Source organism: Rhinopithecus roxellana, chromosome 1 (assembly GCF_007565055.1).
Source record: "Rhinopithecus roxellana isolate Shanxi Qingling chromosome 1, ASM756505v1, whole genome shotgun sequence".
Lineage (NCBI taxonomy): Eukaryota > Metazoa > Chordata > Mammalia > Primates > Cercopithecidae > Rhinopithecus > Rhinopithecus roxellana.
The window spans coordinates 186,031,462-186,057,888 of NC_044549.1; the positions used below are offsets into that span (position 1 = coordinate 186,031,462).

At 46.5% G+C, this 26,427-nt stretch overlaps 1 protein-coding gene and 1 long non-coding RNA gene across 2 annotated transcripts; both read left to right on the forward strand.

Moving 5' to 3' along the window:
* Nucleotides 1-12,774: 12,774 nt before the first annotated feature.
* Nucleotides 12,775-14,820, forward strand: SOX14 (SRY-box transcription factor 14). The gene has a single exon (XM_010363291.2). It carries the CDS (start codon nt 13,271-13,273, stop codon nt 13,991-13,993), a length of 723 nt encoding a protein of 240 aa, XP_010361593.1. The 5' UTR covers nt 12,775-13,270; the 3' UTR covers nt 13,994-14,820.
* An 8,704-nt stretch (nt 14,821-23,524) lies between these two features.
* LOC104662292 lies at nt 23,525-26,201 on the forward strand. Its single transcript, XR_747968.1, has 3 exons — nt 23,525-23,883; nt 24,816-24,937; nt 25,966-26,201. It is a non-coding gene; the product is annotated as an uncharacterized LOC104662292 (long non-coding RNA).
* Nucleotides 26,202-26,427: the final 226 nt, after the last annotated feature.

Below are 26,427 nucleotides of genomic sequence, written 5' to 3' on the forward strand. Positions count from 1 at the left end.
TTCTGCAAACTTAAACGTCCCTGTCTGACAACTCTGAAGAGGGCAGTGGCTCTCCCAGCATGGCGTTTGGGCTCTGAGAATGGACAGACTGCCTCCTTAAGTGGGTCCCTGACCCCTGTGTACCCTAACTGGGAGACACTTCCCAGTAGAGGCCAATAGACACCTCAGACAGGTGGGTGCCCCTCTGGGATGAAGCTTCCAGAGGAAGGATCAGGCAGCAATATTTCCTGTTCTGCAATATTTGCTGTTCTACAGTCTCTGCTAGTGATACCCATGCAAACAGAGTCTGGAGTGGAACTCCAGCAAACTCCAACAGACCTGCAGCTGAGGGACTTGTTTGTTAGAAGGAAAACTAATGAACAGAAAGGAATAGCATCAACATCAACAAAAAGGACATCTACACCAAAACCCTATCTGTAGGTCATCAACATCAAAGACCAAAGATAGATAAAACCACAAAGATGGGGAGAAAACAGAGCAGAAAAGCTGAAAATTCTAAAAACCAGGGCACCTTTTCTCCTCCAAAGGATCACAGCTCCTTGCCAGTAATGGAATAAAGCTGGACAGAGAATAACTTTCACAAGTTGACAGAAGTAGGCTTCAGAAGGTCGGTAATAACATACTTCTCTGATCTAAAGGGGCATGTTCTAATCCATTGCAAGAAAGTTAAAAACCTTGAAGAAAGGTTAGAAGAATGATTAACTAGAATAAACAGTGTAGAGAAGACCTTAAATGACCTGAATAAGCTGAAAATCATGGCACTAGAATTTCGTGATGCATGCACAAGCTTCAATAGCCAATTTGATCAAGTGGAAGAAAGGGTATCAGTGATTGAAGATCAAATTAATGAAATAAAGTGAGAAGACAAGGTTAGAGAAAAAAGAGTAAAACAAACTCACAAAATCTCCAAGAAATATGGGACCATGTGAAAAGACCAAATCTATGTTTGACTGGTGTACCTGAAAGTGACGGGGAAAATGGAACCAAGCTGGAAAAAACTCTTGAGGTTATTATCCAGGAGAACTTCTCCAACCTAGCAAGACAGGCCAACATTCAAATTCAGGAAATACAGAGAACACCACAAAGACACTTCTCGAGAAGAGCAACCCCAAGACACATAATTGTCAGATTCACCAACATTGAAATGAAGGAAAAAATGTTAAGGGCAGCCAGAGAGAAAGGTCTTCCCACAAAGAGAAGCCCATCAGACTAACAGCAGATCTCTTGGCAGAAACCCTATAAGCCAGAAAAGAGTGGGGGCCAATATTCGACATTCTTAAAGAAAAGAATTTTCAACCTGGAATTTCATATCCAGCCAAACTAAGCTTCCTAAGCAAAGGAGAAATAAAATCCTTTACAAACAAGCGAATGCTGAGAGATTTTGTCACCACCGGGCCTGCCTTATAAGAGCTCCTGAAGGAATCACTAAACATGGAAAGGAACAACTGGTACCAGCCACTGCAAAAACATGCCAAATTGTAAAGACCATCAATGCTATGAAAAAACTACATCAATTAATGGGCAAAATAACCAGCTAACATCATAATGACAGGATCAGATTCACATATAACAACATTAACCTTAAATGTATATGGGCTAAATGCCCCAATTAAAAGACACAGACTGGAAAATTGGATAAAGAGTCAAGACCCATCAGTATGCTGTATTCAGGAGACCCATCTCATGTGCAGAGACACAAATCGGCTCAAAATAAAGGAATGGAGGAAGATCTATCAAGCAAATGGAAAGCAAAAAAAAGCAGGGGTTGCAAACCTATTCTCTGATAAAACAGACTTTAAACCAACAAAGATCGAAATAGACAACAGAAGTCATTACATAATGGTAAAGGGATCAATTCAGCAAGAAGAGCTAACTATCCTAAATATATATGCACCCAATACAGGACCACACAGATTCATAAAGCAAGTCCTTAGAGACCTACAAAGAGACTTAGACTCCCACACAATAATAATGGGAGACTTTAACACCCTACTGTCAATATTAGACAGATCAACGAGACAGAAGGTTAACAAGGATATCCAGGACTTGAACTCAGCTCTGCACCAAGCAGACCTAATAGACATCTATGAACGCTTCACCCCAAATCAGCAGAATATAAATTCTTCTCAGCACCACATCACACTTACTCTAAAACCGACCACATAATTGGAAGTAAAGAACTCCTCAGCAAATGTAAAAGAACAGAAATCACAGCAAACTGAACACAATGAATCAAATTATTGAATCAAATTATTGAATCAAATTATGAATCAGAACACAATGCAATCAAATTAGAACTCAGGATTAAGAAACTCACTCAAAACTGCACAACAACATGGAAACTTAACAACCTGCTCCTGAATGACTACTGGGGAAATAACGAAATGAAAAAAGAAATAAAGATGTTATTTGAAGCCAGTGAGAACACAGACACAACATACCAGAATCTCTGGGATGCATTTAAAGCAGTGTGTAGCAGGAAATTTATAGTACTAAATACCCATGAGAGAAAGCAGGAAAGATCTAAAACTGACACCCTAACATCACAATTAAAAGAACTAGAGAACCAAGAGCAAACACATTCAAAAGCTAGCAGAAGGCAAGAAATAACAAAGATCCGAGCAGAACTGAAGGAGACTAGAGACACAAAAAACCCTTCAAAAAATCAATGAATCCAGGAGCTGGTTTTCTGAAAAGATTAACAAAATTCATAGGTCACTAGCAAGACTAATAAAGAAGAAAAGAGAGAAGAAACAGAGAAGAATCAAATACATGCAATAAAAAACGATAAAGGAGATATCACCACCAATCACACAGAAATACAAACTACCATCAGAGAATAACATAAATACCTCTATGCAAATAAACTAGAAAATCTAGAAGAAATGGATAAATTCCTGAACACATACATCCTCCCAAGACTAAAGCAGAAAGAAGTTGAATCTCTGAATAGACCGGTAACAGGCTCTGAAATTGAGGAAATAATTAATAGCCTACCAACCAAAGAAAGTCCAGGACCAGATGGATTCACAGTCGATTTCTACCAGAGGTACAAAGAGGAGCTGATACCATTCCTTCTGAAACTATTCCAATCAATAGAAAAAGAAGGAATCCTCCCTAGCTCATTTTATGAGGCCAGCATCATCCTGATACCAAAGCCTGGCACACACACAACAAAAAAAGAGAATTTTAGACCAATATCCCTGATGAACATTGATGTGAAAATCCTCAATAAAATACTGGCAAACCAAACAAGCAGCACATCAAAAAGCTTACCCACAATGATCAAGCGTGCTTCATCCCTGGGATGCAAGGCTGGTTCAACATACGCATATCAATAAATGTAATCCATCACATAAACAGAACCAATGACAAAAACCACATTATTATCTCAATAGATGCAGAAAAGGCCTTTGACTAAATTCAACAGCCCTTCATGCTAAAAACTCTCAACAAACTAGGTATTGATGGAATGTATCTCAAAATAATAAGAGTTATTTATAACAACCCCACAGCCAATATCATACTGAATGGGCAAAAACTGGAAGCATTCCCTTGGAAAACTGGCACAAGACAGGGATGCCCTCTCTCACCACTCCTATTCAACATAGTGTTGGAAGTTCTGGCCAGGGAAATCAGGCAAGAGAAAGAAATCAAGGGTATTCAATTAGGAAAAAAGGAAGTCAAATTGTCCCCATTTGCAGATGATATGATTGTCTATTTAGGAAACCCCATCATCTCAGCCCAAAATCTCCTGAAGCTGATAAGCAACTTCAGCAAAGTCTCAGGATACAAAATCAATGGGCAAAAATCACAAGCATTCCTATACACCAGTAACAACAGAGAGCCAAATCATGAGTGAACTCCCATTCACAATTGCTACAGAGAGAATAAAATACCTAAGAATCCTACTTACAAGGGATGTGAAGGACCTCTTCAAGGAGAACTACAAACCACTGCTCAACGAAATAAAAGAGGACACAAAGAAATGGAAAAATATTCCATGCTCATGGATAGGAAGAATCAATATCATGAAAATGGCCATACTGTCCAAGATAATTTATAGATTCAATGCCATCCCCATCAAGCTACCAATGACTTTCTTCACAGAATTGGAAAAAAACTACATTAACATCCATATGGAGCCAAAAAAGAGCCTGCATTGCCAAGACAATCCTAAGCAAAAAGAACAAAACTGGAGGCATCTTGCTACCTGACTTCAAACTATACTACAAGTCTACAGTAGTGAAAACAGCATGGTACTGGTACCAAAACAGATATATAGACCAATGTTACAGAACAGATGCCTCATAAGTAACACCACACATCTACAACCAACTGATCTTTGACAAACCTGACAAAAACAAGAAATGGGGAAAGGCTGTTTATTAAATATTTACTTAATATTTATTTGTTATTTATTTAATTTTATTTATTTAATATTATTTATAAATATTAATTACTAAATGTTTCAAATAAATATTTAATAAATGGTGCTGGGAAAATTGGCTAGCTATATGTAGAAAGCTGAAACTGGATCCCTTCCTTATGCATTATATAAAAGTTAATTCAAGATGTATTAAACACTTAAATGTTAGATCTAAAAACCATAAAAACCCTAGAAGAAAACCTAGGCAATCCATTCAGGACATAGGCATAGGCAAGGACTTCATGACTAAAACACCAGAGGCAATGGCAACAAAAGCCAAAATAGACAAATGGGATCTAATTAAACTGAAGAGCTTCTGCATGGCAAAAGAAACTACCATCATTTTATACAGGCAACCTACAGAATGGGAGAAAACTTTTGCAATCTACGCATCTGACGAAGGGCTAATATCCAGAACCTATAAAGAACTCAAACAAATTTACAAGAAAAAACAAACAACCCCATCAAAAAGTGGGCAAAGGTTATGAACAGACATTTCTCAAAAGAAGGCATTCATACAGCCAACAGACACATGAAAAAATGCTCATCATCACTCACCATCAGAGAAATGCAAATCAAAACCACAATGAGATACCATCTCATACCAGTTAGAATGGCAATCATTAAAAAGTCAGGAAACAACAGATGCTGGAGAGGATGTGGAGAAATAGGAACACTTTTACACTGTTGGTGAGAGTATAAATTAGTTCAACCATTGTGGAAGACAGTGTGGCAATTCCTCAAGGATCTAGAACTAGAAATACCATTTGACCCATGATCCCATTACTGGGTATATACCCAAAGGATTATAAATCATGCTACTATGAAGACACATGCACATGTGGGTTTATTGAGGCAGTATTCGTAATAGCGAAGACTTGGAACTAACCCAAATGTCCATCAATGATAGACTGGATTAAGAAAATGTGGCAAATATATATCATGGAATACCATGCAGCCATAAAAAAGGATGAGTTCATGTTGTTCGCGGGGACATGGATGAAGCTGGAAACCATCATTCTCAGCAAACTTTCACAAGGACAGAAAACCAAACACTGCATATTCTCACTCATAGGTGGGAAGTGAAAAATGAGAACACTTGGACACAGGGCGGGGTACATCACACACCAGGGCCTGTTGAAGGCTGGGGGGGCTGGGGGAGGGTTAGCATTAGAAGAAATATCTAATGTAAATGACGATTTGATGGGTGCAGCAAACCAACATGGCACATGTGTACCTATGTAACAAACCTGCACGTTGTGCACATGTACCCTAGAAGTTAAATTATAATAAATAAATAAGTAAATAAATAAACAAACAAACAACAGGTATATGAAAATGAGCACTGTTATTGTAGCACTTTTTGGAACTGCCAACTGCCCTAATATTTCCTGCTATTTAGGCTGAGAGCAGAGGCAGTACCACAAAAAAATAAAAAAAGGAAGTGTTGTTCTGATCCTTGACTGGGGCTTGTTGCCAGCATTTGGTCTTATCCTTTGCAGTGAATAATTTGTGATAAAACTGGCAAGAGAATGTATGCTTCAATAACTTGGCCAATTGCATTAGGCAAACACAGAGCCTTAAAGAGTATTGTTTATGATAAAAGCTGACCAAGGATTCTTACATTAAAAGAATGGGGTTAGGGGAGCCCTAATGCATGAGAAACACCTGGATACAATAAAACTTGAGGCAGAGGCGCACAATATTGACATTCTTTTGGCTTTTATTCATAGAAACAAAATGTGTCTTTCCTGATCTTATAACCACTGGAAATTTTTTTTAATCTTAAGAAACCTCATTTGCTCATATACAAATCCTATATTTCTCAGGCTGAGATATTCAAGATGCCTAAATGTGGACTCAGTTTCTCTGGAAAGGGTCAACTCAGAGGTTCAGGAGTCTCCATAGGGAAGTAGGACTCCACTTGGTAGGAAGTGGGAAAAGTAAGTCAGATGGACAGTGGGCTGCTAATACCTATTGGGTATAGATGGATATGTCCCTCCTTGTTTTATTCCTTGGCTTCCTAAGGGGACAGGAGACTGTAAGAGGAGTTTCAAAGCATTTAGCAGGGGTTCCCTTGCTCTTTAAAGTATAGTCAGGCACCTGATTCCAAGGCCAGTAAAAAAACCAAAACAAAAACAAAAAAAAACCCTGTCAATTTAAAGTTTCTGTCCTATGGCTACAGGTGACATTCCTCCATAAGTAGAATGTCCAATAATCAATATTTCTTTGTATGTGATTGTTAGGATTATTGTGAAATAATTCTGGTGAGTCTTATTATAATGATTTCTCAGTACATTTAGAATAAAACCCAAATCCCTTATGGAGTTTACAAGGCCCTGGATAATCTGGGCCCAACCAATCTCATCCAGCCTTTTCCTTATACTCTCCAGGGTCATGGCCAGGGTTCAGCCACACTGGCTCTTTAATTCCTTTGTGGCTTCAGCTGTTCTTCTCCAGGTAGTGGAGTTTCCTGCTCCTGCTGCCTGGAATGACCTCTACCCTGTGCCCTCTTCCTTCAGAAGGCTGGCTCCTCCCAGGCCCCTGACTGCCAATGCAAATTAGACCACCTTTCTTCCTCAACCCCGGTTTCATCATCCTGATTTACTTCTTAGCACTTACCACTATCAGAAGTTAACTGCTCATATTAAAAGACAAAGTAATATTATCTGATTACTTTGATTACTTTGAATACCTGATCAATTATTCACCAGTTTCTATATGTCCAGCACTATTCTAAGGATGTTTCCCATATTAAATCATTTTGTTCTGATAATAATTCTTTGTATCTGTTTTACAGTTCAGGAAATGAGGACACAGACAGGTTAAGCACCTTGCTTTAAGTGACACAACTACTTGGTGATTGAGCCAGGAATCACCCCAGGAATTCGTTTCTTGTTTAATCTCTGTTCTCCCATTGGGCTGTAACAATCACTACTGGAGAAGGACTACGGTAGGTCCTGTTTACTGCTGTGTCCCAGCACCTAGCACAATGCCTGGCACATAGTAGGTGTTCAATAAATAGCTGTTCAGTTAATTAATGAGTAAGGAGATTTCAAAGCTTTATTCCTGCTCCTGCTTTCAAACCTTTATTCCTATAAAATTACCCAACTCCATTTTCTGGGAGATTAGTGTAGATGTTGTGCAAACTTGTATTAAATTTGTACCGAGTTGGTGAGTCACATGAGCTCTGCTACAAACAGACTCAAACTACTTAAGTTAAGGCAGTTTGAAGCAAAAAAGTCTCCTTACCTGGGCACGCTTGGGGTATTAAGACTTCAGCCCAGCCCAGCACTGCTCTAACAGCTCCAGGATGCCAAACATGTCCCCCTGGTTTTGTTCAGCTTCTCTTTGTTTCTTGGTGTAAGCAGTGCCTTCCTGTGCCATCTTGTCTGCAAGAGACAAGTGGAATTTTACAAAATTTCAAGATGCCAGCATGGGCTGGGCTGGGTTGGGTTCTGCAGGGAAAACCCAGGAGAAATTACCAAGAAATGTCTTAATAAGACCGGAGCTCTGGATGCTCTGAGCACTCTCTAGAGGCGGGATATATACAGTCTCTGAATTTTAAAATAGAAAACGGTAGGCAGCGGAGAACAGGGTAGAGGGAATCAGAGGTGCCAAACATTAACGATACTTTGGGTAATAAAAATTAAAAGTTTATGTATCACAAGGACAAAAAGCCAAACACCGCATGTTCTCACTCATAGGTGGGAATTGAACAATGAGAACACTTGGACACAGGAAGGAGAACATCACACACCAGGACCTGTCGTGGGGTGGGGGAAGGGGGGAGGGATAGCATTAGGAGATATATCTAACGTAAGTGACGAGTTAATGGGTGCAGCATACCAACATGGCACATGTATGCGTATGTAACAAACCTGCATGTTGTGCACGTGTACCCTAGAACTTATAATTTAAAAATTGGGCCGGGCGCGGTGGCTCAAGCCTGTAATCCCAGCACTTTGGGAGGCCGAGATGGGCGGATCATGAGATCAGGAGATCGAGATCATCCTGGCTAACACGGTGAAACCCCGTCTCTGCTAAAAAAAAAAATACAAAAAAAAAAAAAAAAAAAAAAAAAAAACTAGCCGGGCGAGGTGGCGGGCGCCTGTAGTCCCAGCTACTCAGGAGGCTGAGGCAGGAGAATGGCGTGAACCCGAGAGGCGGAGCTTGCAGTGAGCTGAGATCCGGCCACTGCACTCCAGCCTGGGAGACAGAGCGAGACTCCGTCTCAAAAAAAAAAAAAAAAAAAAATTAAAACTTTATGATTTCAACAAAGAGTCTTATTTCCTAGGATCACTTTGTCACCTCAATGCTTGCTTCTGGGTTGTGGACACTTCGGGGGTGGGCCGGATTAACTCTTTTGTCTAAACGCCTGGGTGCGCTGGCGCTCACTGTCAGATGCGAGCTGAAGCCCCAGCTGCTCTCAGGCTCTCCGCAACAGGCACCTGCGACTTTGCTCACCAAAATCTTCCAGTGGCCACAGTGAGCGGGCAGGACTGGTGCCAGCAAGCCCCAAGCATCCCGGGCCCTCTGGACGCAGGTGACTCTCCCGACCTCTTCGGAAAGCCATTGGAGCTCGAGACGCATAGCCAGCTCCCTCCTTTCAGTCAGTCCCCAACGGTGTTCTCTAAGCCACGTTCTGTGCGCCTTCCTCTCAGCACTCAACCGTTCCCAAGCCCCAGAGGCCTTGAAGTGGTGACCTCTGCCCACCAGAGAGGAGGAGGCAGGAGGGTGGGGCGGAGCCTCGTGGCAAGGCAGGTGGGTGCAGGTCTCCTGGGCCCCAGACTGCGGTGTCTGGTTCTACTAGGCTGTGTCTCGGGTCCGGTGCCTGCAGCTGCAAGGCGGGGAAAGACCTATCGGGAAAAACCACCTGGGCCTGGGCAGAAGGAAACTTTACTAAGCGTCTTCTCTGCGCTTGGAATTATGCGGAAATTGAACCCAAGATGAATAACACGCAGCCACGTCCCAGAGAAGCTCAAAGTCTGGTGGACTGCAAGGACGGCGACAGGGACCCGCACGAGGCTGGGGAACAGGGCTTGAAATGGAAGTGTGAGAGTGAGAGCATAGAAGGGGTCCTAGCCCAGCCCAGGAAACAGAAAAGGCTCCGCATAGGCAGTGAGAGACTTGTACTGATACCTGAGGTACGCGAAGGAGCTGCGTGAAAGGAGAGACCCAGAGCCAGAAAAGAGGAAAGCGCATCCTGGACGCTATGCGCCCTGGAGGGAGGCGAAAGGCCCGGAGAGAAGCAGATTAGGTCGTTGCCCTTAGAGGCCTCTTCCTTCACTTCTGGGAAACAGCGACGGTTCCCTGACATAATCCCTGCTGCTTGGGGGTTCGGACACCTTGCTAAGGCCGGCACGCAGCGGCCCTTGAGTAGCTGCGCTGTGTACTGAACGTGTGCACAGATTCTCCAGGCAAATGTGCAAGCGGAAAGACCTCATCCAAGGGACATCTCCAGCCCTGGAGAATGAACTGGTAGCCTGGGGCCAAACTTCAGGCTGCGGACAAAGCATGAGGAGCATTTAAACAACCTCTGTCCTAATGCATGTTCTGGTGGTGACCGAAGTTGCTGCCTCTCCTGAGGGGTAATGTCTCCAGGACGTGCTACCGGGTTGTCTAGACCGGTCAGAGAGGCACAGCGTGAAGGGACAGCGCAGCGCAGTAGGGGCACCTGTTGGAGACAGCACCAGGCCAGATCCCAGAATCACGGGAACTCCTGTGCCGGCCCCAGCTCTAAAGAGTGTTAAATAAACCGGTGGTCACCGTACTGCGTAAGGGGCGTGCGTGGCTTTGCAGTTCGCCTAGGAGAAAAGCAGCCCTCAACCCTGCGTTCCTTCCCGGCGCCGAGTTCCTGTCTCAAGGCCAAGACGTGCAGCGCAGATGGTGGCCCCCTCCTAGGTCGGTGCAGCTGGACAAGGCAACCGGGGTCTCTGAAATGTCGGGAAGTCAGCTGGCGCCCTGCCCACCATCGAACGCCCTTCGTATCACTCCGCTCCGCATTGCGAATAGCTTTTGGATTGCGACCCAAGGCTGAACACAAGAAGCTTGGAGAGGAGCTCGGGCGTTTGAGGAGAAGGAAATATGAGGAATTGCAGGAAGGTGCTCGCCTGCCCGGAACTGCCTCCGGGCAACTGGGAAGGATTGTCCTGGAAACTCAGAGGAGAGGAAGGATGTAGGACCTTGTGCCAGATCCCCTTGCTAAGTAATTTTCAAGAGCTTGGTTTGCATTCACCCAGACCTTTAGGTGTGCGTTTGGTGTCCCCTGGGGAGTTCTAGAGTGAGAGATTGGCAGGTCCCCTCCAAACGCTGGATCTCGCTGCAGATATCAGTATTTCTCTCATTCCTTCCCAAAGCCGTCGGGATCACCCAGTAGAATTAGAATTGGGTGGTTCCTGAATCTCTTATCCCTGGCTGCTCTGAACACAGCGCACCGCTGGTCAGACCTGAATCGGGGTTGCCAGCGACGCTTGGAAACCCTTTCCAGACTGGGCTGAAAAGTGCATTTGCTTCCTGACACCCTAAGCTAAATGAAATTTCCTGCAGAGAAAACAGGGCTAGAGGGCTGGATTGAGGCTCTGGAGAAAGGCCAGAGCTGGGGTTGGGAAGAATGTAAAGACTGTGCACCTGTTTGCCAGCCCTCGGAGGTGGAGCCCATGGCTAAGCAAATCAAGTGCAGGATCAGTCTTTCCAGGGTGGTTTATCTGCATGGCAGGTGTCGATTGCCCCAATAGTCTCATCAAGTGTTCCATATTGGACTGCAGCGCCATGAAATCCCTAGACGTGACGTCAAGTGGAATGGGGACAAAAATAGGAATTTTCAAATCCTATACGTCAGGCATCACTCCGGGAGTCACTTTTGACAAACCACCTAGTTTTTCTCAACCTTAGTTTCCTAATCTGTAAAATGGGGCTACTGTCCACCTCTCTGAAGAGTGCACCAAGGGTGAGAAATTCCACGCATCTTTCTAATTTTAGGAAGGGGAAGCAAAGTCTTCTCCTCAAACTTGATACACTACACGCGAGAGAAAGACCCTCCCTTCCGATCTCCTCATTCCCTGTCACCCTCCCCCGCTCCTAGCCCCTCAGAGCCAACAGAGAGCCTTGCGCGTTTCTGGCCGGTCCTCCCAAGAGAGGCTGGTGCAAAAGCCAATAAGCCTGGAACACACTCAGGTCCCGCCGGGCCTGGGACAATGGTTTCCATTTAATAAATATTTCCCCCAAGGGCATTTCACATCGGGCAGGCAATTATTCAAAGGAAACAAGCGCGCAGGTTGGCTCTGCGGGTTATTTCGTCCCCTTTACCCTAAGAATGCTCATTTGACGCAAGAAAATGCGTCTCGCAGCCTCCCTGGGTGGAAAGAGGCGCCCAGGGACAAACCGACCCTGGTTGCAAATACACCATGAGACTCCGCTCTAGGGCCGCTGCAGAAGGGGCACCCGGAAGAGCCCCATTCCCAGCCTCCAGGCTGTTCTTACGGTATGAACATTTGTGGAGTAAAAGTTAGAGGTTTAAAGACACTAAATAATAATAACACAAATGGGAACTGCATTAGAAATCTCAGCCCCACCCCCGCCCCAAAAGTGAAGAACAGGTCGTAGTGCTTTTAAGGGCTCACCAACCAGGGTTCGAAATCTCTGCATTGCCTGACGCAAGGCCTTCCGGAAGCAGGTCAGACAACATTGCTCAGCCACCCAGGGTCCCAGCGCTACCCCCAGGCGCCGCATCCTGGGGCAGGGTGGATGCCGAGTTGCAGGGGCTTCCCGGGAGAACACTGCCAAAGGACCGCCGAGGGTGGGGCGCAAAAAGTTTTTTTCGCTTTTACCCTGAGCGTGCTATGTTCTTTTTCTCTTCCAAGGATCTTTGACAAGAGGGGAAAGTGCTGTCCTTGCATTTCGTGGCAAGGCTGTCCTATTTGTCAACACAAGCTCTCGCCTCGCTCCCTTTGCTGGCCTTTCCCCGGGCCTTTGTATTCCAAGCCCTAATTCTCTTTCACCACCGGGAAAGGAAATAGGAGGCGCGGAAGAGTTTTATTTGTGGACAGTGCCGGAGACAATGTGGAACCAGTTTTATTTGTGGACAGTGCCGGAGACAATGTGGAACCCAAGTCCCCAGTCCTGAGCTAGCCGCTCTGCTCTAGCTCTCTCTCTGCCTCGGTCCCTCACACCTCTCCCCGCCCCCACCAGTCGCGCTCCCTCTTTCTTGCACCGGCGTGTTGGCAGGTGCGCCCCCTCGGCTTCTCTGCTGCTGATTGGCGCCCAGGTTGGGGAGTCGCCGCCCCGCGCTTATGTCAGAGTGCGTGCAGTCCCGGCCCACCTCGCCTTTGAACTTCGCCGCTTTTGGCTCTCGTTCACCAGCCTCCCCGCATTCTCAGCCAGGTGCAGCGCTAGGCGCGGCAGCTCCGGGAAAGCCACGGGAGGGGGGAGCCACGACTGGAGACGCAAGAGGAGAGAAGGGAACTAGAGAAGGCAAAGGTGGAGAAGGGAAGAAGGAGGAGCTTCTTACCCTGGCCAAAAAATTACCTGGCCGCTTAATCCCCGAGACTCCGATACTTGGGCCCCAGCCCCTGGTGCCTGAAGCCCCCCGGCCGATCGCCCTCTCCTCCCCCACCCTTTCTGACCCCACTCGCTCCCCCGGGGCTGCCTGGGTGCTGAGACTGGCATGATCAGCTGAACTTTGTGGGGTCAGCGCTTCTCTCTGGCTTCCCGCCAGCGGTGCCAAGGCGAGGGGAGTGCAGAACCCCGGCTCAGGACGGACAGACAGACGGCCAACCGAGCCCAGGCTCGTCTGCAGAACCCTTTGCACTCCCTACCCCCACCCCCCTAGCCGCCGGGACCATGTCCAAACCTTCAGACCACATCAAGCGGCCCATGAACGCCTTCATGGTATGGTCCCGGGGCCAGCGGCGCAAGATGGCCCAGGAAAACCCCAAGATGCACAACTCGGAGATCAGCAAACGCCTAGGCGCCGAATGGAAGCTTCTGTCCGAGGCAGAGAAGCGGCCATACATCGATGAGGCCAAGCGGCTACGCGCCCAGCACATGAAGGAACACCCTGACTACAAGTACCGACCGCGGCGCAAGCCCAAGAACCTGCTCAAGAAGGACAGGTATGTCTTCCCCCTGCCCTACCTGGGCGACACGGACCCGCTCAAGGCGGCCGGCCTGCCCGTGGGGGCCTCCGACGGCCTCCTGAGCGCGCCCGAGAAAGCCCGGGCCTTCTTGCCGCCGGCCTCAGCGCCCTACTCCCTGCTGGACCCCGCGCAGTTTAGCTCGAGCGCCATCCAGAAGATGGGCGAAGTGCCCCACACATTGGCCACCGGCGCTCTGCCCTACGCGTCCACCCTGGGCTACCAGAACGGCGCCTTCGGCAGCCTCAGCTGCCCCAGCCAGCACACGCACACGCACCCGTCCCCCACCAACCCTGGCTACGTGGTGCCCTGTAACTGTACTGCCTGGTCTGCCTCCACCCTGCAGCCCCCCGTCGCCTACATCCTCTTCCCAGGCATGACCAAGACTGGCATAGACCCTTATTCGTCAGCCCATGCTACGGCCATGTAACCCCCAGCCCGGCCCGGACCTGAGGGGTGGTCTGAAAGCCGGGTCTGCACCCTGTCCTCTGAGCCTAGCCCCGTCCTGCAGACGCCTCCAGGGTCAGCCCTGCCGCTGTCCCTTACACCACCCAGACTTTTCCTCTCTCTTCCAGGGGGAAGGGAGGGGCGTCCTCCCGGACCCAAGGCGCAGACAGGTGCCGGAAACTTGCAAACGTTATGACAGCTACACAGCTGCCCCTATCCCGACTCTCCCAAAACAAATCTCCGACTGTACCCCCTTTGGACAAAAAAGTAGGCAGTTTTGCTTTATTTATGTCCCCTTCACTCTCCTCCGATAGGCTTTGGACTCTGAACTCCCAGATTCTGATATTATATCTAGAATATGCACATATTTTTTCCTTTTGTCCCCTGAAGAAAAGAGTTAGCTGTGTCTCTATGTTTTGCCATCAGACACAACTAGGAGCCATTTGCTCTTCGTGTATGGGGGGGAAAGGCTTCAAAGTTTTAAACTACAGAAAGGGAAACATTTCTATTTAAAACTATGCTATGATAGTGTTTGCTTCTTTAAAGGGAAAACAAAAAGGACCTAATGGTTATTTACTTTGTGTAAAGCAGTGCTTCTAGAGACCTAAGTTTACTTTTAGACAGAATGTCGGGTTATGAAGTCAGGAAGTAGAAGGTGAACAAAAAATTAAAAGAACAAAAACATCCTAAATGGTCATAAATGTTTTGACAATGTCTTGGAAATGTACCTAGAAGGATTTTACCTCGTTACTCTGTTCATTTCCTGAACAAAGACGTTTTGAATAAAGACAATCTGTCATTGTAAAAAAAGTAACCTTTGATGTGCCTAAAATCTGAAGTCAGGAGCCAGGTTGGAGGGGCTGGAAAGTCGGGTGCGGGGATGCTGAAAGTGCATAGAGCGAATCTGAGCAGTGACGGCTGGTGGCTGCCCCCCGTTGGCCCATCTTGGTGGTCTACCGGTTGGGTGTAGAAGGGCCTAGAGTTTCGGATCTGTCCGGAATGCGCCCTGGAGATTGCTTTTTGCCTTTAGAGTCTAGATAAAGATATCGTTCCCTGGGACTTCACTCTCTTCCCCCATTCTTCCCAAAAGGGTCAGGCCACTTCAAGAAGTGAATGAACTAAGTCAAAGGCCGACCCAGACCGCTGAGATCTGGGTGAGTTTACTTTTTAAAAAACCAAACGCTGAAGGAGTGGGGAGAAGCACCGAGTCTCCTGGGAACCAGTTGCGCGCTGAACACCGCGTCCTGCAGTGGATGTTTAAGTTCAAAGCATGGGAGAAGACTGGGGGAATCAGGTATTTTGCCTTTCTAGGTGTTTGGAAACTCTGCTGCTCACTCTTCTGGGGATTCCGGGCTTGATACCGGTTCCTAAGTTAAAAAATAAAACTCTAAAGAATGCAGAAAAATGTGCCATAGGTCCCCGCCCCAGACTGTCGAACACTTTTTACTGAGACCCTGCAGGAGCAAAGGGAAAAGGAAGGCGACATTGTCATGGCTCGGGCAAGGAGTTTTTAAAAATCGTAAAAAATCAAATAACAGTGCAGCCCATGATGTTAAACAAGGAAAACAGCCCTTTTCTTTCCCCTCCGGGTGAATGTTTTCTTGAAGATAGTTGTCTTTCCTGAGGAGAAAGGACCCTCCGATGTCATCCAGCAAAACTCTTTGGAATTTGTTCTCAAAATCGAAGGGTGCTTTCCACCCTTGGTCTTGGAGTCTCACCCCCAAAGCCGCGCTCACGTGTGGTTTTCCTTAATTTGCGCGCTTTTCCCACTGGCTTTGATATGCTACGGGGTGGGAGGTGGGACAGCCTAGAGGTTTGTCGGCTTTCTGCTGCTGTTGAGAGATTTGTGCGCTTGCCTCTGCCGTTTCCAAAGGAGTCGGTGGCTCGAAGTGCACGGAAAACGTTGTCAACAGACACCAAAGCCGAAATCCGCGGATTAGCATATTGTCCTCAAAACAATTAGAAGTGTTTGAGGTGTTATTTGGAGCCTATTCATCCGAGCCCCTTTGTCAAAGGGGGATTTTCATTATTTAAAAAAAAAAAAAAAAAAAAAAAAAAAGTTAGCAGTTGTCCATCTGGCTAAGCTGAATAGCAAAGTGATCCATGTTGTATATGCTTTTCTCATTAAGAGCTCTTTTGAGACCGATGTTAGAATTAAATGGTATAACACAATTAACATACACGGGCGCTGAATAGGAGAGGACGCCTATAAATAATAGATAGATAAATAAATGAGCGATCAGGCGAAGGTAAACAAAGGCGGGCTGAGGGAGGTGTAGGGGGAGGCCCGGCTGGCTGCGCCACGCTTACTTAGCATTACAAAACCCTCTTACAAATCGAGACAATTAGGAAGTGACTGGCCTCTGGTGGCCGTCCGGTTTGGGGGCCCTGGGCGCTTAGAGAAGGCCCCTCCTCCCGCCCCCTAGGAAGCCCAGGAGGCCTGGGACGGAGGAGCCACGGTTTTCCTTTCTGATATAACCCCAACTGACAGTCCTGTCAGCCGCTCTGATAGCCCCCATAGCTCAGTGTCCCTTAACATCTCCTAAGATGAAGCTTACAGGGGTCTGGGTATCTCCCCGCAGATCCCAGCGCGGGAGCGCCCTGGGCGAACAGAGCACCCCAGCTGGAGAAAGCACCTGGCGCCCACGACCCCACCTGAAGCAAACCTGAAGGGTTAGGCTGGAAAGGGGCACGTGGCGAGTGCGAGGGGCAAAGGCCTCGGGCGGTGGGTGAAGCTGGAAAACTGAAACCAGGGTCCCGAGTTGGCCGGGTCTTCGACTCAGATGGGGAACTAGGAAACTAGGGTGCGCTGTAGCAGAGAGGCGCTCAGGGAGCTGCGGCCTCACTCAGAGGTGACAGACCTCTTTCCAGCCTGCAAAGAGCCGGGGGGCCCAGTTCGGGTCCTGGGACCTGAAGTCAAAGACTTGACGGTTTTTGGCCACCACACTTCGTTTCCTTCCTTCGCAGACTGGCCTTCCCCAGCCATCTGCCCTCCTTAGACCTAGTCCCAACCTCGCCCCCCACCCCCATCCCCGCAAGGGCCTGCCTCAGCTTTGCCTCCGTCGCCCGGAGGGCCGCTGAGCGTCCGCCGAGGTGCGCGGCCGCGACTCGCCCTAACAAACAGCCAAAATCCTTCTCGTCACGCCGCTGACAGGGGCCGATTACTGACTTTGAAGTCAGGCGCAGACAAAAAGAAATCCCCTGGGGGATGTGGGGGGCAGCAGTCCCTGTCAAACCTGTTTGCTCACAACTGTCTCTTTCTTTCAAGAAAATCATTAAAGCAAACCTGTAGGGAGAGGAGCGCCCCGCCCGCCCGGAGTGGAGAAGAGCCGCTTCTCCCAAGCGCGCGTAGCTCAGCAAAGAGCAGCCAAGAGTTGCCCTGGACAGACTCCTGACACCGGAGAACCCGAACTCCGGCGCTGCGCTGGGCGCCCGTGGTCCTGCCGCCGGAGGAGGTTCTGCAGATCCCTCCGCGTTAGGCACGAGTCCGGCAGCCAGGGAGCCCCAGACTTCTCTCGCTTGCAGCCTGGGCCTCCCTCGAGCAGGATTGGCAGGGAGGGCCCGGAACTCTCTCCTGCGGCTCCCATTGCTTCCCTGGGACCCCTCTCCCCGCCAAAAGTGACCCAAATACATGCCGCGTTCAGTGTCGTCGCTCCTCTATTGGGTGTTCCCTAGGACAGCAGAGACCTGAACAGCATGCTGCTGGGGTGGCAGCCATCGCCGCCCGCGCGCCACGAGCACAGTTGTTTGGGTTTTACCTAGGTTGACTTTCTTAAACCTTGGCTGCCATCTGGCTCAGGGGTACACTGGCCACATCTTCTGAGAGATGCGGAATTCTTGGTCCCTTTCAGCCTCTGGCCTCCCTCATTCCGAGAACTCCGTCAGCCTTTTATGCACCTCTCGGTTTTGGATCCGACTCCCAAAATCTTTGATTCCCTTCCAGTTTCGGAGTTTTACTATTTAAATATTAATTTCCGTAGGCCCGCTGACTTTAAAGACGGAAAAGACCAGCTACTTTAAGTAAATTACACTGAGGTGTGAGTAACTGACATCTGAGACCCCCTTAACGTTTGCATTTTGGAACTGGAGCGAGCTAACCTGTAGGAATCTCCAGTGAACCAAAGCGGGATGATGTTTCCGTCAGACTAGGGCCAAGGGACTTTGATCACAGCTCACCATTTACTGAAGTGTGTCCCGCCCGGTCAGCTTCTCTGGAGAGATCCGAGACTGCCAGGGCCCGGGAAACTTGGCGAGCTGTGGTGCCAGCACTCTTGTTTCCTTCATCTCCTCCCCAGCTCAGGCCTTGTTACCATTGTTCAAGTGGACAATGAATTTCAAACCATTTGAATTTGAATATCACCTAATTCACAAGACGTGTGTAAAGAAATCTTATCTCTTTATTTGCTGAGTGGATTGTGTGTGAGTGCTAGAGGAAGAGGCACAGGGACAGAATGGGGCCCGTTAGATTTGAGTGCAGGACAGCCGGGACCCATGCTTCCCGCCTCCACCGAGGGGCATGTTCTCCTGGCCTCTGTCCTGCCCTGCCCTACCCTGCCCTGCCTCCTAGGCTCTAGTGGACCTAGCAGTGGGAGAGCTACTTGGGCTGATTTCTTTCCCGACGCTGCAGGGATGGGCATTGGCCTGGAACCAGAAGCGCAGGCGCTGGACCACGGCAGAGTAATTAAGAAAATAAAGAAGTTGATGGCGGATGGGGGCGCTAGAAATCCTAGGGCTTCTACTTTAAACCAGAGACTCGAGGTGGGCGCCGCGGAATCCCGGCTCTGTGTGCGCCCAGGTACCGGGGCTTGGGCGTTGCCGGCTCTCACACTAAGAAGGAGCCTGAAGTAAGGGAAGAGGGGGCCTCGCTACTCCCTTCCTAGCCCAGCCCCTGGCCCTGGGTCCCGCAGAGCCGTCATCCTGCCCAGCCTCTGGGGTCGGGTGAGCAAGCTGTTCTCTTCGGAAGCGGGAAGGGCCGCGGGTCGAGGACGTCCCTTGGCTGCCTCTCCTGATTCTGCATCCTTTCCCCTGATTCTTCATCCTTTCTCTCGAATCCCTACGCTAGGCATCCTCCCCGATTCCCCCCAAAAGCCCAAGCACTGGGTCTGGGTTGAGGAAGGGAGCGGGTGCCCAGGCCAGACAGAGGCTGAAAGGAGGCCTCAAGTTTCCTCTTTGCTACAAAGTGGAGAAGTTGCTCTACTCTGGCTGGCAGTGGCCTTTTCCGAACTTTTCCGCTCAGGTCCGTAAGAGAAGCAGTTCATATACGATGAGTGCTTTCGGTGCGAGGACGGAAAGAAACTTCAGAAAAACTCTGCCAGACACCCGGCCGCACTTGGCCCCGGAACAGACGGGAGAGGAAAGACCCGACCGCCGCACTCAGGGCGACCAGCCGCACTAAGTTTGGGGGTTCCCTCTGCCTCCAGGCCTCTGTCGCCGGCTGCTCGCAGTAGGAGAACTCAGGCTCTCCTGGGTGCTTCAGGGCCGGGCTGCACTCTGAGCCCCGAGGAGGCCCTGCTAGCGCTAGCGCGGCGGTGATAACTGAGGGAGGTGGGTGAGAGGCGCAGCTGTCGAGGCACCCGCCCAGTCCTCCAAGGGCCGAGAGCCGGGAGTCCCGAACTCTGCTTAAGCAGCTCCCTGCTTCCCGCAGCCCGGGCACGTCGCTGCGGGATTTCTGGACGCCCCGCCCGGGGACCTAGGGAGGAGGGAGAGAGGAGGGAGGGAGTGGGCAGCCTGGGCGCACGCCACCGGTCCCCGTACGCCCGACACCCCCCGTGGTGCGACGAGTCAATGGGATTTGCACACTCGAGGTGTAACAGCATTACTGCATTAATTACCATTTCCATTTCACGTCCAGATTGTTTACTTATCTGCGGGAAACATATGTCGGGAGAAGTTCACATTCCGGATTCTGCTCCGCTGCCCAAGGTGCAATTCCGGGAGGCGGCGAGGGGGGAGGGGAGGGCTTCAGATTTTTTATTACACCCTCTAGCCTTATCTGCCGCTGTAAATTATGAGGATCCTCCATTGAGCGGCATATGGAGATTATATACTTTTTTGAATATCGTTTCCCAAAGCCTGCAGATTTTCACTTTGAAATGAAACAATCCTCCGCTGGCTCCCCCGGGGACAGGCGTCTCCTGCGTTCCCCCGCGCGGCCTGGGGGACCCTTCTTTCAGAGCAGGCGCGCACCCACATCCCCAATGCCGTGGCCAGCGCCCAGTGGAGACCTCTTTCATAGGATCTAGAATAATCTTCCGGGGAACACCACTCCATAGGCAGTGTTTGAGAGCTAAGGCAGCTCCCTTGCTCTGTTTTCATGAGCCTAGCCCCCGGACTTTTGTGCCGTTTGCAGCTCTTTTTCACTTCGAATACCCGCATAGACACGAGCCCACTTCTGCCCTCTTCCTACGCTGGGCGGCTCCAAACCCGCCGCGAGGGCTGAGGTGTTCACACCTGCCCACAGCAGCCTTCCTCGCCCTAAAGCGTCTCAAAGCTTCCTAAGCGCTTACATTGGTCTTGGGAGAGCCGACTTTGGCTTCTTTCTTTGTTTGAGGGACCGTGGAAGTGGCGGGGGTCCCCCGCTTGAGACCGCTTATTGTGAGCCCTCAACGGAAATCCTGCATGGAAGGCAACCGCCTCCCTGCTCGCGGTAAGCAGGACCCACCCGAGTAGCACGGACCGAATCCCATCTTTCTTATCTCTCGGAGGCTCCTTTCAAGCTGAGATCAGAGAGGGAGGGAAAAAGAAGAGAGAATCATTGTTCTTCTTTTTTTAATTTAATATACCAAGCCACCCGCTCAGGTCATTTATATGCTTAATTTAGTGATAAAAGTCAATAAGCAGAATCACAGGGTTCTTCCCTCTTTCTATTTCTTTCGACCACATTTTTCTACAGTAATTGGGAAAACAGTAAAATATACACACCCCTTTCCCCGTTCAGTGCTTTGTCTGCAGTGCAATTATAATAAGTGTACTTTATTAATGTAATTTGTTTGCTTTTTTAAAGGCTGCAAGGGAAAATGTGCCTTTTAAGAGATTTTTTTCCCCATCTTATCTGGGTTCAGTTTGCAGAATTACACATACTCTGTGTGTAGACACCCACCCTCAAAAGCCAAACTCAGAAATTTCCTTGAAATGCCCGTTTTTATGATTCAGAAATATCCCGTGGGAAACCTATTGTGATGTTATACCAGGAACAATTAAATGGACCAAAGCAGTGCAATTAAGGCAGAGAAGAAATAAGATGGAAAATGGGAAGAAATAAACAGATTCTTTCCCATTAAGTATTGTTTTGAGATTTCTAATTTTTTCAAGACCTCTAAGAAAATTGTGAGGTGTCACTTCTCTCTTCTGGGTCTATCTGTAATTGAATCTAGGTCACTATTCTAAAGCAAGAAAAGTCTGCTTTCCACTTTCCTACATCAGGCTGAAATTTGGGGGAGGGACAAGGGTCTTGCAGTTTCATTTAAAATGTAATGGTGGATGAACTGATAAGCAAATAGGGAAAAAAGAGTCTGCTTAAAAGAAAAAAAAAGCCATGGTTTTAATATGCTACAGATGGGGGGAAAATGATTTACATGAGAGTTTATTTCCTCTTTGCTGATATGAAAGAATTACAGATACAAAACCCACTGATCTATAGAATAAAAAAAGAAAAGAAATGTTATTTTCCTGTAAAGGTGTCAGTTCATTTATATTCATTTAACCATCCATCCATCAATTCACTTTCTCACTCCTTGCACATTCTCTCCGGCTCTGTTAAACCTTCGCCTACCAATAGGCTTTGCTAGAATATGCAATGAAGTTTTCTTTTAAAAAATAATGTGAGATTAAGATGAAGTAGGTTAAGATAAGTAAAGAGAGAAGGTTTTGTCATTGTTGTTAAATAATTACCCCCTAATAATTCAGCATTATGTTTTATGATTTTAGAACAAAATTTTACTCATATTCACGTCTCGTTACTGCTGCAGTTTGAGTACATACAACATGCCAGTGGTTAAGAATATATGCAGAGGATATGCAATTATTTTTTCATAAGATATGCATGCAATACAAAGAAATTTATTAGTTATAAACCTTCCTGTAACATAAAAAATGCAGCAAAAGATGAGTCAGATGTTGGGTCAAGAATTCATTGTTTTATTAAAACAGTTGTTATCATAAGTATGAACTAGTTCACATTTCCCTAAGGATTTCCTGCTTGCTCAAGGTATGAGCAACATCAAATCTTTTATGTTTGAAGTTTCCAGGTCCAAATAAATGTATAGTAAAATTTGCATATATTAAGAAAGAAATGAGGGGGGCAGTCATTTGAGGAGCTTCCAAGTGCTAGAGAAGATTACATAAGAATAGGTTTTACTTTTCTGAAATAAAAATTGATGACCAGTATGACAGATATTTCCTCCATATTCTCCGAAATAAAGGGGTAATATAGTGTCATCCCCTCTTTCAATGACACGCAAATGAATGACTGGAGACCTATAGACCTAAGCAAGGACAAGACCAACAACCAGCATCTGATGCTGGTTTTCATAAGTAAGAAAAACAGTACATTGTTTAAGACAGCAATGCATTCTCACAGGATGAATCTTCTCCAGACTGAAGACCATTTCCCTCAACCTTTTTTTTTCTGTCTTATCCCTTTTTCCTCCTCTTGTTTGGTTTTCTTTTCTTTTCTTTTTTTTTTAACCTATAAATACTATTGATGAATCAGAAATTTTCTTTCTAGGTCTTCACAAATTATCAGCATAATTCTTTGCCTTGCCTGTTTCTCCCTGGTCTCACTTTCTCTCACTGTGGTAATCCATTTTCTTACTCACCTAATTTTTAATCGACCAAACTGAGCATGAGGCAAAAGGATGAACAGTTTGGGCAGAAGTTAAAATGTCTCATGTATGTTTTGACTCAAACTCTATAGACTTATTTGTAGCAAGTGCTTATGACATAAATCAGCTGGATGAGAGGGCAGCTTTAAGGCATTTTAGAACTGTTTCTTACCATTGTCTTTTACTTCCTGGGCTCTTCAGTGTTTGTCATAATTATACCTAGTTAGAAGGCTTCATTTGCTCTGAGTTATCATTGAGAACTAAATTGAGAAGAAAAGAACTGAAGGCCTGAAGATATGTCATCTGTAGAAAAGGTGAGCTGAACTTTTCTCTGTCTGAATATACTTTGGGTTTACAATGAGACATTTACTGTATTTGTATATATCGGTTATAGTCTGAGCTAATGTGAACACAAACTTGGTATAAATACAGATGACTCCCTCTCTGCTGCTGTGGCAGATTCAGCTGACACCTGGGGCTCAGACCAGTCTTTTTACCACATGCTTGGTGAAATTCAAAGTGTATCACACAACTACAGCAGCATTCATGGCCAATGTATTTGGTAGGAAGGATTGAAATCAGATGGGAGGTCAATTTGCTGTCTAAATCAAACAAACTTAGCTCCTTTGCAGATAATTGAAGATGCTGCAACATTGCCTGAAAACATTTTATGATAAACAGGTGAAATAAGTGATAATGAAGGTGGGTTTGGATTTTTTATTTTAGAAGGAGATATTTCATAGAAAATATGAATCCTTGTCTCATGATTAGTGTCTCTCTGCAACAGCCTCATCCTTCTGCAGATGACCTCTTCTCGAGCTTTCTTGGCAAATCAAGAGCTTCTGCCTTTTGGGGGACATCCTCTTGACCTCCCACCCATGTCAGCTCTTAGAGGACATTCCACAGGAACATTGTCTTCTTGTCCTCCGGTATTTTTTATGGAAACAGAAATTAGGTTATCTTTCTTATGCTCTAGACAGACATCTGAAATCATCAAACCCTTGAGAGAAAGAGCCCTCATTCTTTTTTGAGACAACCTGGAAGAAAACAGGTAAATTTCATTTGTGATGAACTGTTGCCAGAAAGAAAATTGCCATTATGATTTCATTCTTCTTCATTGGGGAGGGCTCAAGAGTAGGATAAATTCAGAAAGAAAAATAGTTCTTTGGATTGAGGCCAAAAAGGATATTCGTTAATTTCTGTCTTTTGGTCATCCTCTGAGTTTCAACTAGAAGTCAAAATGTATTCCTTTAGTTAGTAAGGGGGAAACCAGTTGAAAAGACCTTAATTAGTTAATGCATTTGCCAACCCCTTGTGTTTCAAATTCTTTACTCTCCTGAACAGCAAATAATTTCCTACACCCTAGAAGAATTCAGACCCTCTATGCTAAGATTCCACACCTTTGTCAATGAAGCAGGGTAGGAAAGGGATGATGAAGGGATCGGCATGCCACTGTCAATTAATCATGAAAATTTTAATAATTGACCTTTAGTCCCCTACTGATGGTGTCAGCTTCATTCATATATTCTTTCCCTTGAAAAGAAAGGGCAGCATCAAAAGCTCTGACTGTCTTGCTAGGAGAAATCTATGATACTTAAAGACAAAAAACCTGGAGTGCCATCAGGCCAGCCCTGGAAGTCTGCTGGAACCTGATAGAGATATTGCCTGGCACAAAAGCCCAAGGCTGAGCACCAAGCCTCAGACCATTCATTTCATGAAGTCCTGGTTTGCATGCAAAAAAAGAAGTCAGGAAACTTGTATTTTACTTCCAGTGGCATCGACTGTGCCTGGAATGGTGTAAAATAGTCCACTGGATGCAAATGAGTAAGATTTTGATTTCTCTGCAATCAGTGACTAAAAGAAAATCCAGCATTGTTTACAGTGTTTAGGTATCATCTCAACTAATGAATTAAATGAGATTGCTTTTTCTTTCATTAAAATGTGTTTTAGGAATATGTTTTAATTCATTGTATCTCTTTCCAGGACTCTGAAGATTTGTCTCCATATTTTCTGGAAAGATGTACTCTGTTTGCAGTAAGAGGGAGCCACATGGTTTATCAGATGGTTGTTAACTGAGCATTCTGTGCAAAGAATTTGTGCCTTAGGTATTTGATCTTGTTAAATTCTCCCCAAAGCATTATTAGGTAGGTACTACTATTTTGCCAATTTCAGATATGAGAAAAGTGAGGCTTAAAGACATTAAGTGACTCACCCAAGAGCTCACAGATCTCACATGGAGCTGCTATATCCAAGCTCTCTGTCTCCCCACTACTGTCTTTAAAATCAAAGGCTTACTGGAGGTGGTTAAAGGAAAGAAGAAAGAACCTATGGCATTCACAGCTGAGGAAGAGTCCAAGGAAGGAGGGTAAGGGGGAGGAGCTGAAACACCCTCCCTGTCTGAGTTTGATGTAGAATATTCAGAATCCAAACTGATCAACATCTCCTGTCACTGAACTCTTACTAGTTGAGCCCACAGTGCTTCAGCTTTATCATCCCAAGTCTCACTGGCTGCTTCTAAGTCTTGCAGACACAGCCAGGGACCAGGACACCACCAGGATGATCCCAAATCATCACATATGAGAGGCACATTTACAGGCACGGATTTCCTGCAAAACCTACCAGATGAGCCCCCAGCCCCTTCCAGACCCATTTCATGATGCTCATTCCAGAGCAGACTTCTTTACCACACAGCTTAGCAATTGAAGGTAAATATGTTGGGAAGGAAAGAAAAAATATTCCTGAAAGTCCTATGTCTTGTTCTCCTGCCCTTAATCGGGTTTAGTAAATCTATTACCCTGATCATCCCCTTGAATTTCTAAACTAGATTCTTCAAATCTGCCCAATCTCTCTGTCTTTGCCTTGAGATACGAACAATGTTTCTTGCTTGCTCAGCCTGCATTGAGCTGTTGGATATAAATCATGTAATACCAAGTGGCTTTTGCATTTCCCTGCTAATAATAGTTTGCATTCGATGCATCTTTCTGGAAGGTTCAAAGCTTGCCATAAATAAAAAGTTACTGATCACTATATTTATGTTTAAGGCAATATTGGGACTTTCCAAAGCCTCTCAGTTGTTTTGGACTCAACTTTTACAGAGCTTCTCTGAAACATGCTCATTTACTCGTTCTTCTAGATTTAGAATTCCACCCTCAGCTGGAATACAGATGATCCCTAACAAGTCACATGAAAAACTGAATTGTGGAGCCAGAAGAGTGATTCCTTGGAGAACTAAGGGCCAGAGACCTGTGAGCAAGATTTGATAATTTTATAAAAATTAAAAGATGATTTGAAATGTTATTGGTCTTACTAAAACTTTTACTTGTGAACTGCAATGGATGACATGATCACTTGTGCCAATTATAATTTTATACCCAAGGACTATAGAGCATTGGATAGATGTGTTGGGCAGGTTTCTCACAAACACTGACAGAAAGGCCTGACAAAGGATGGGAGGACAAACTAGGGGGGTTGCCAAGTAGAAAAACAGAAGAGATGTCTGAATGCGCATCCTGGACTCTGCCCTTTGGTAAGGGACTGAAGGTCCCTTATGATGTTCTTTCAAATTTCACCGTCACAATTTTAGTCACATCCATCT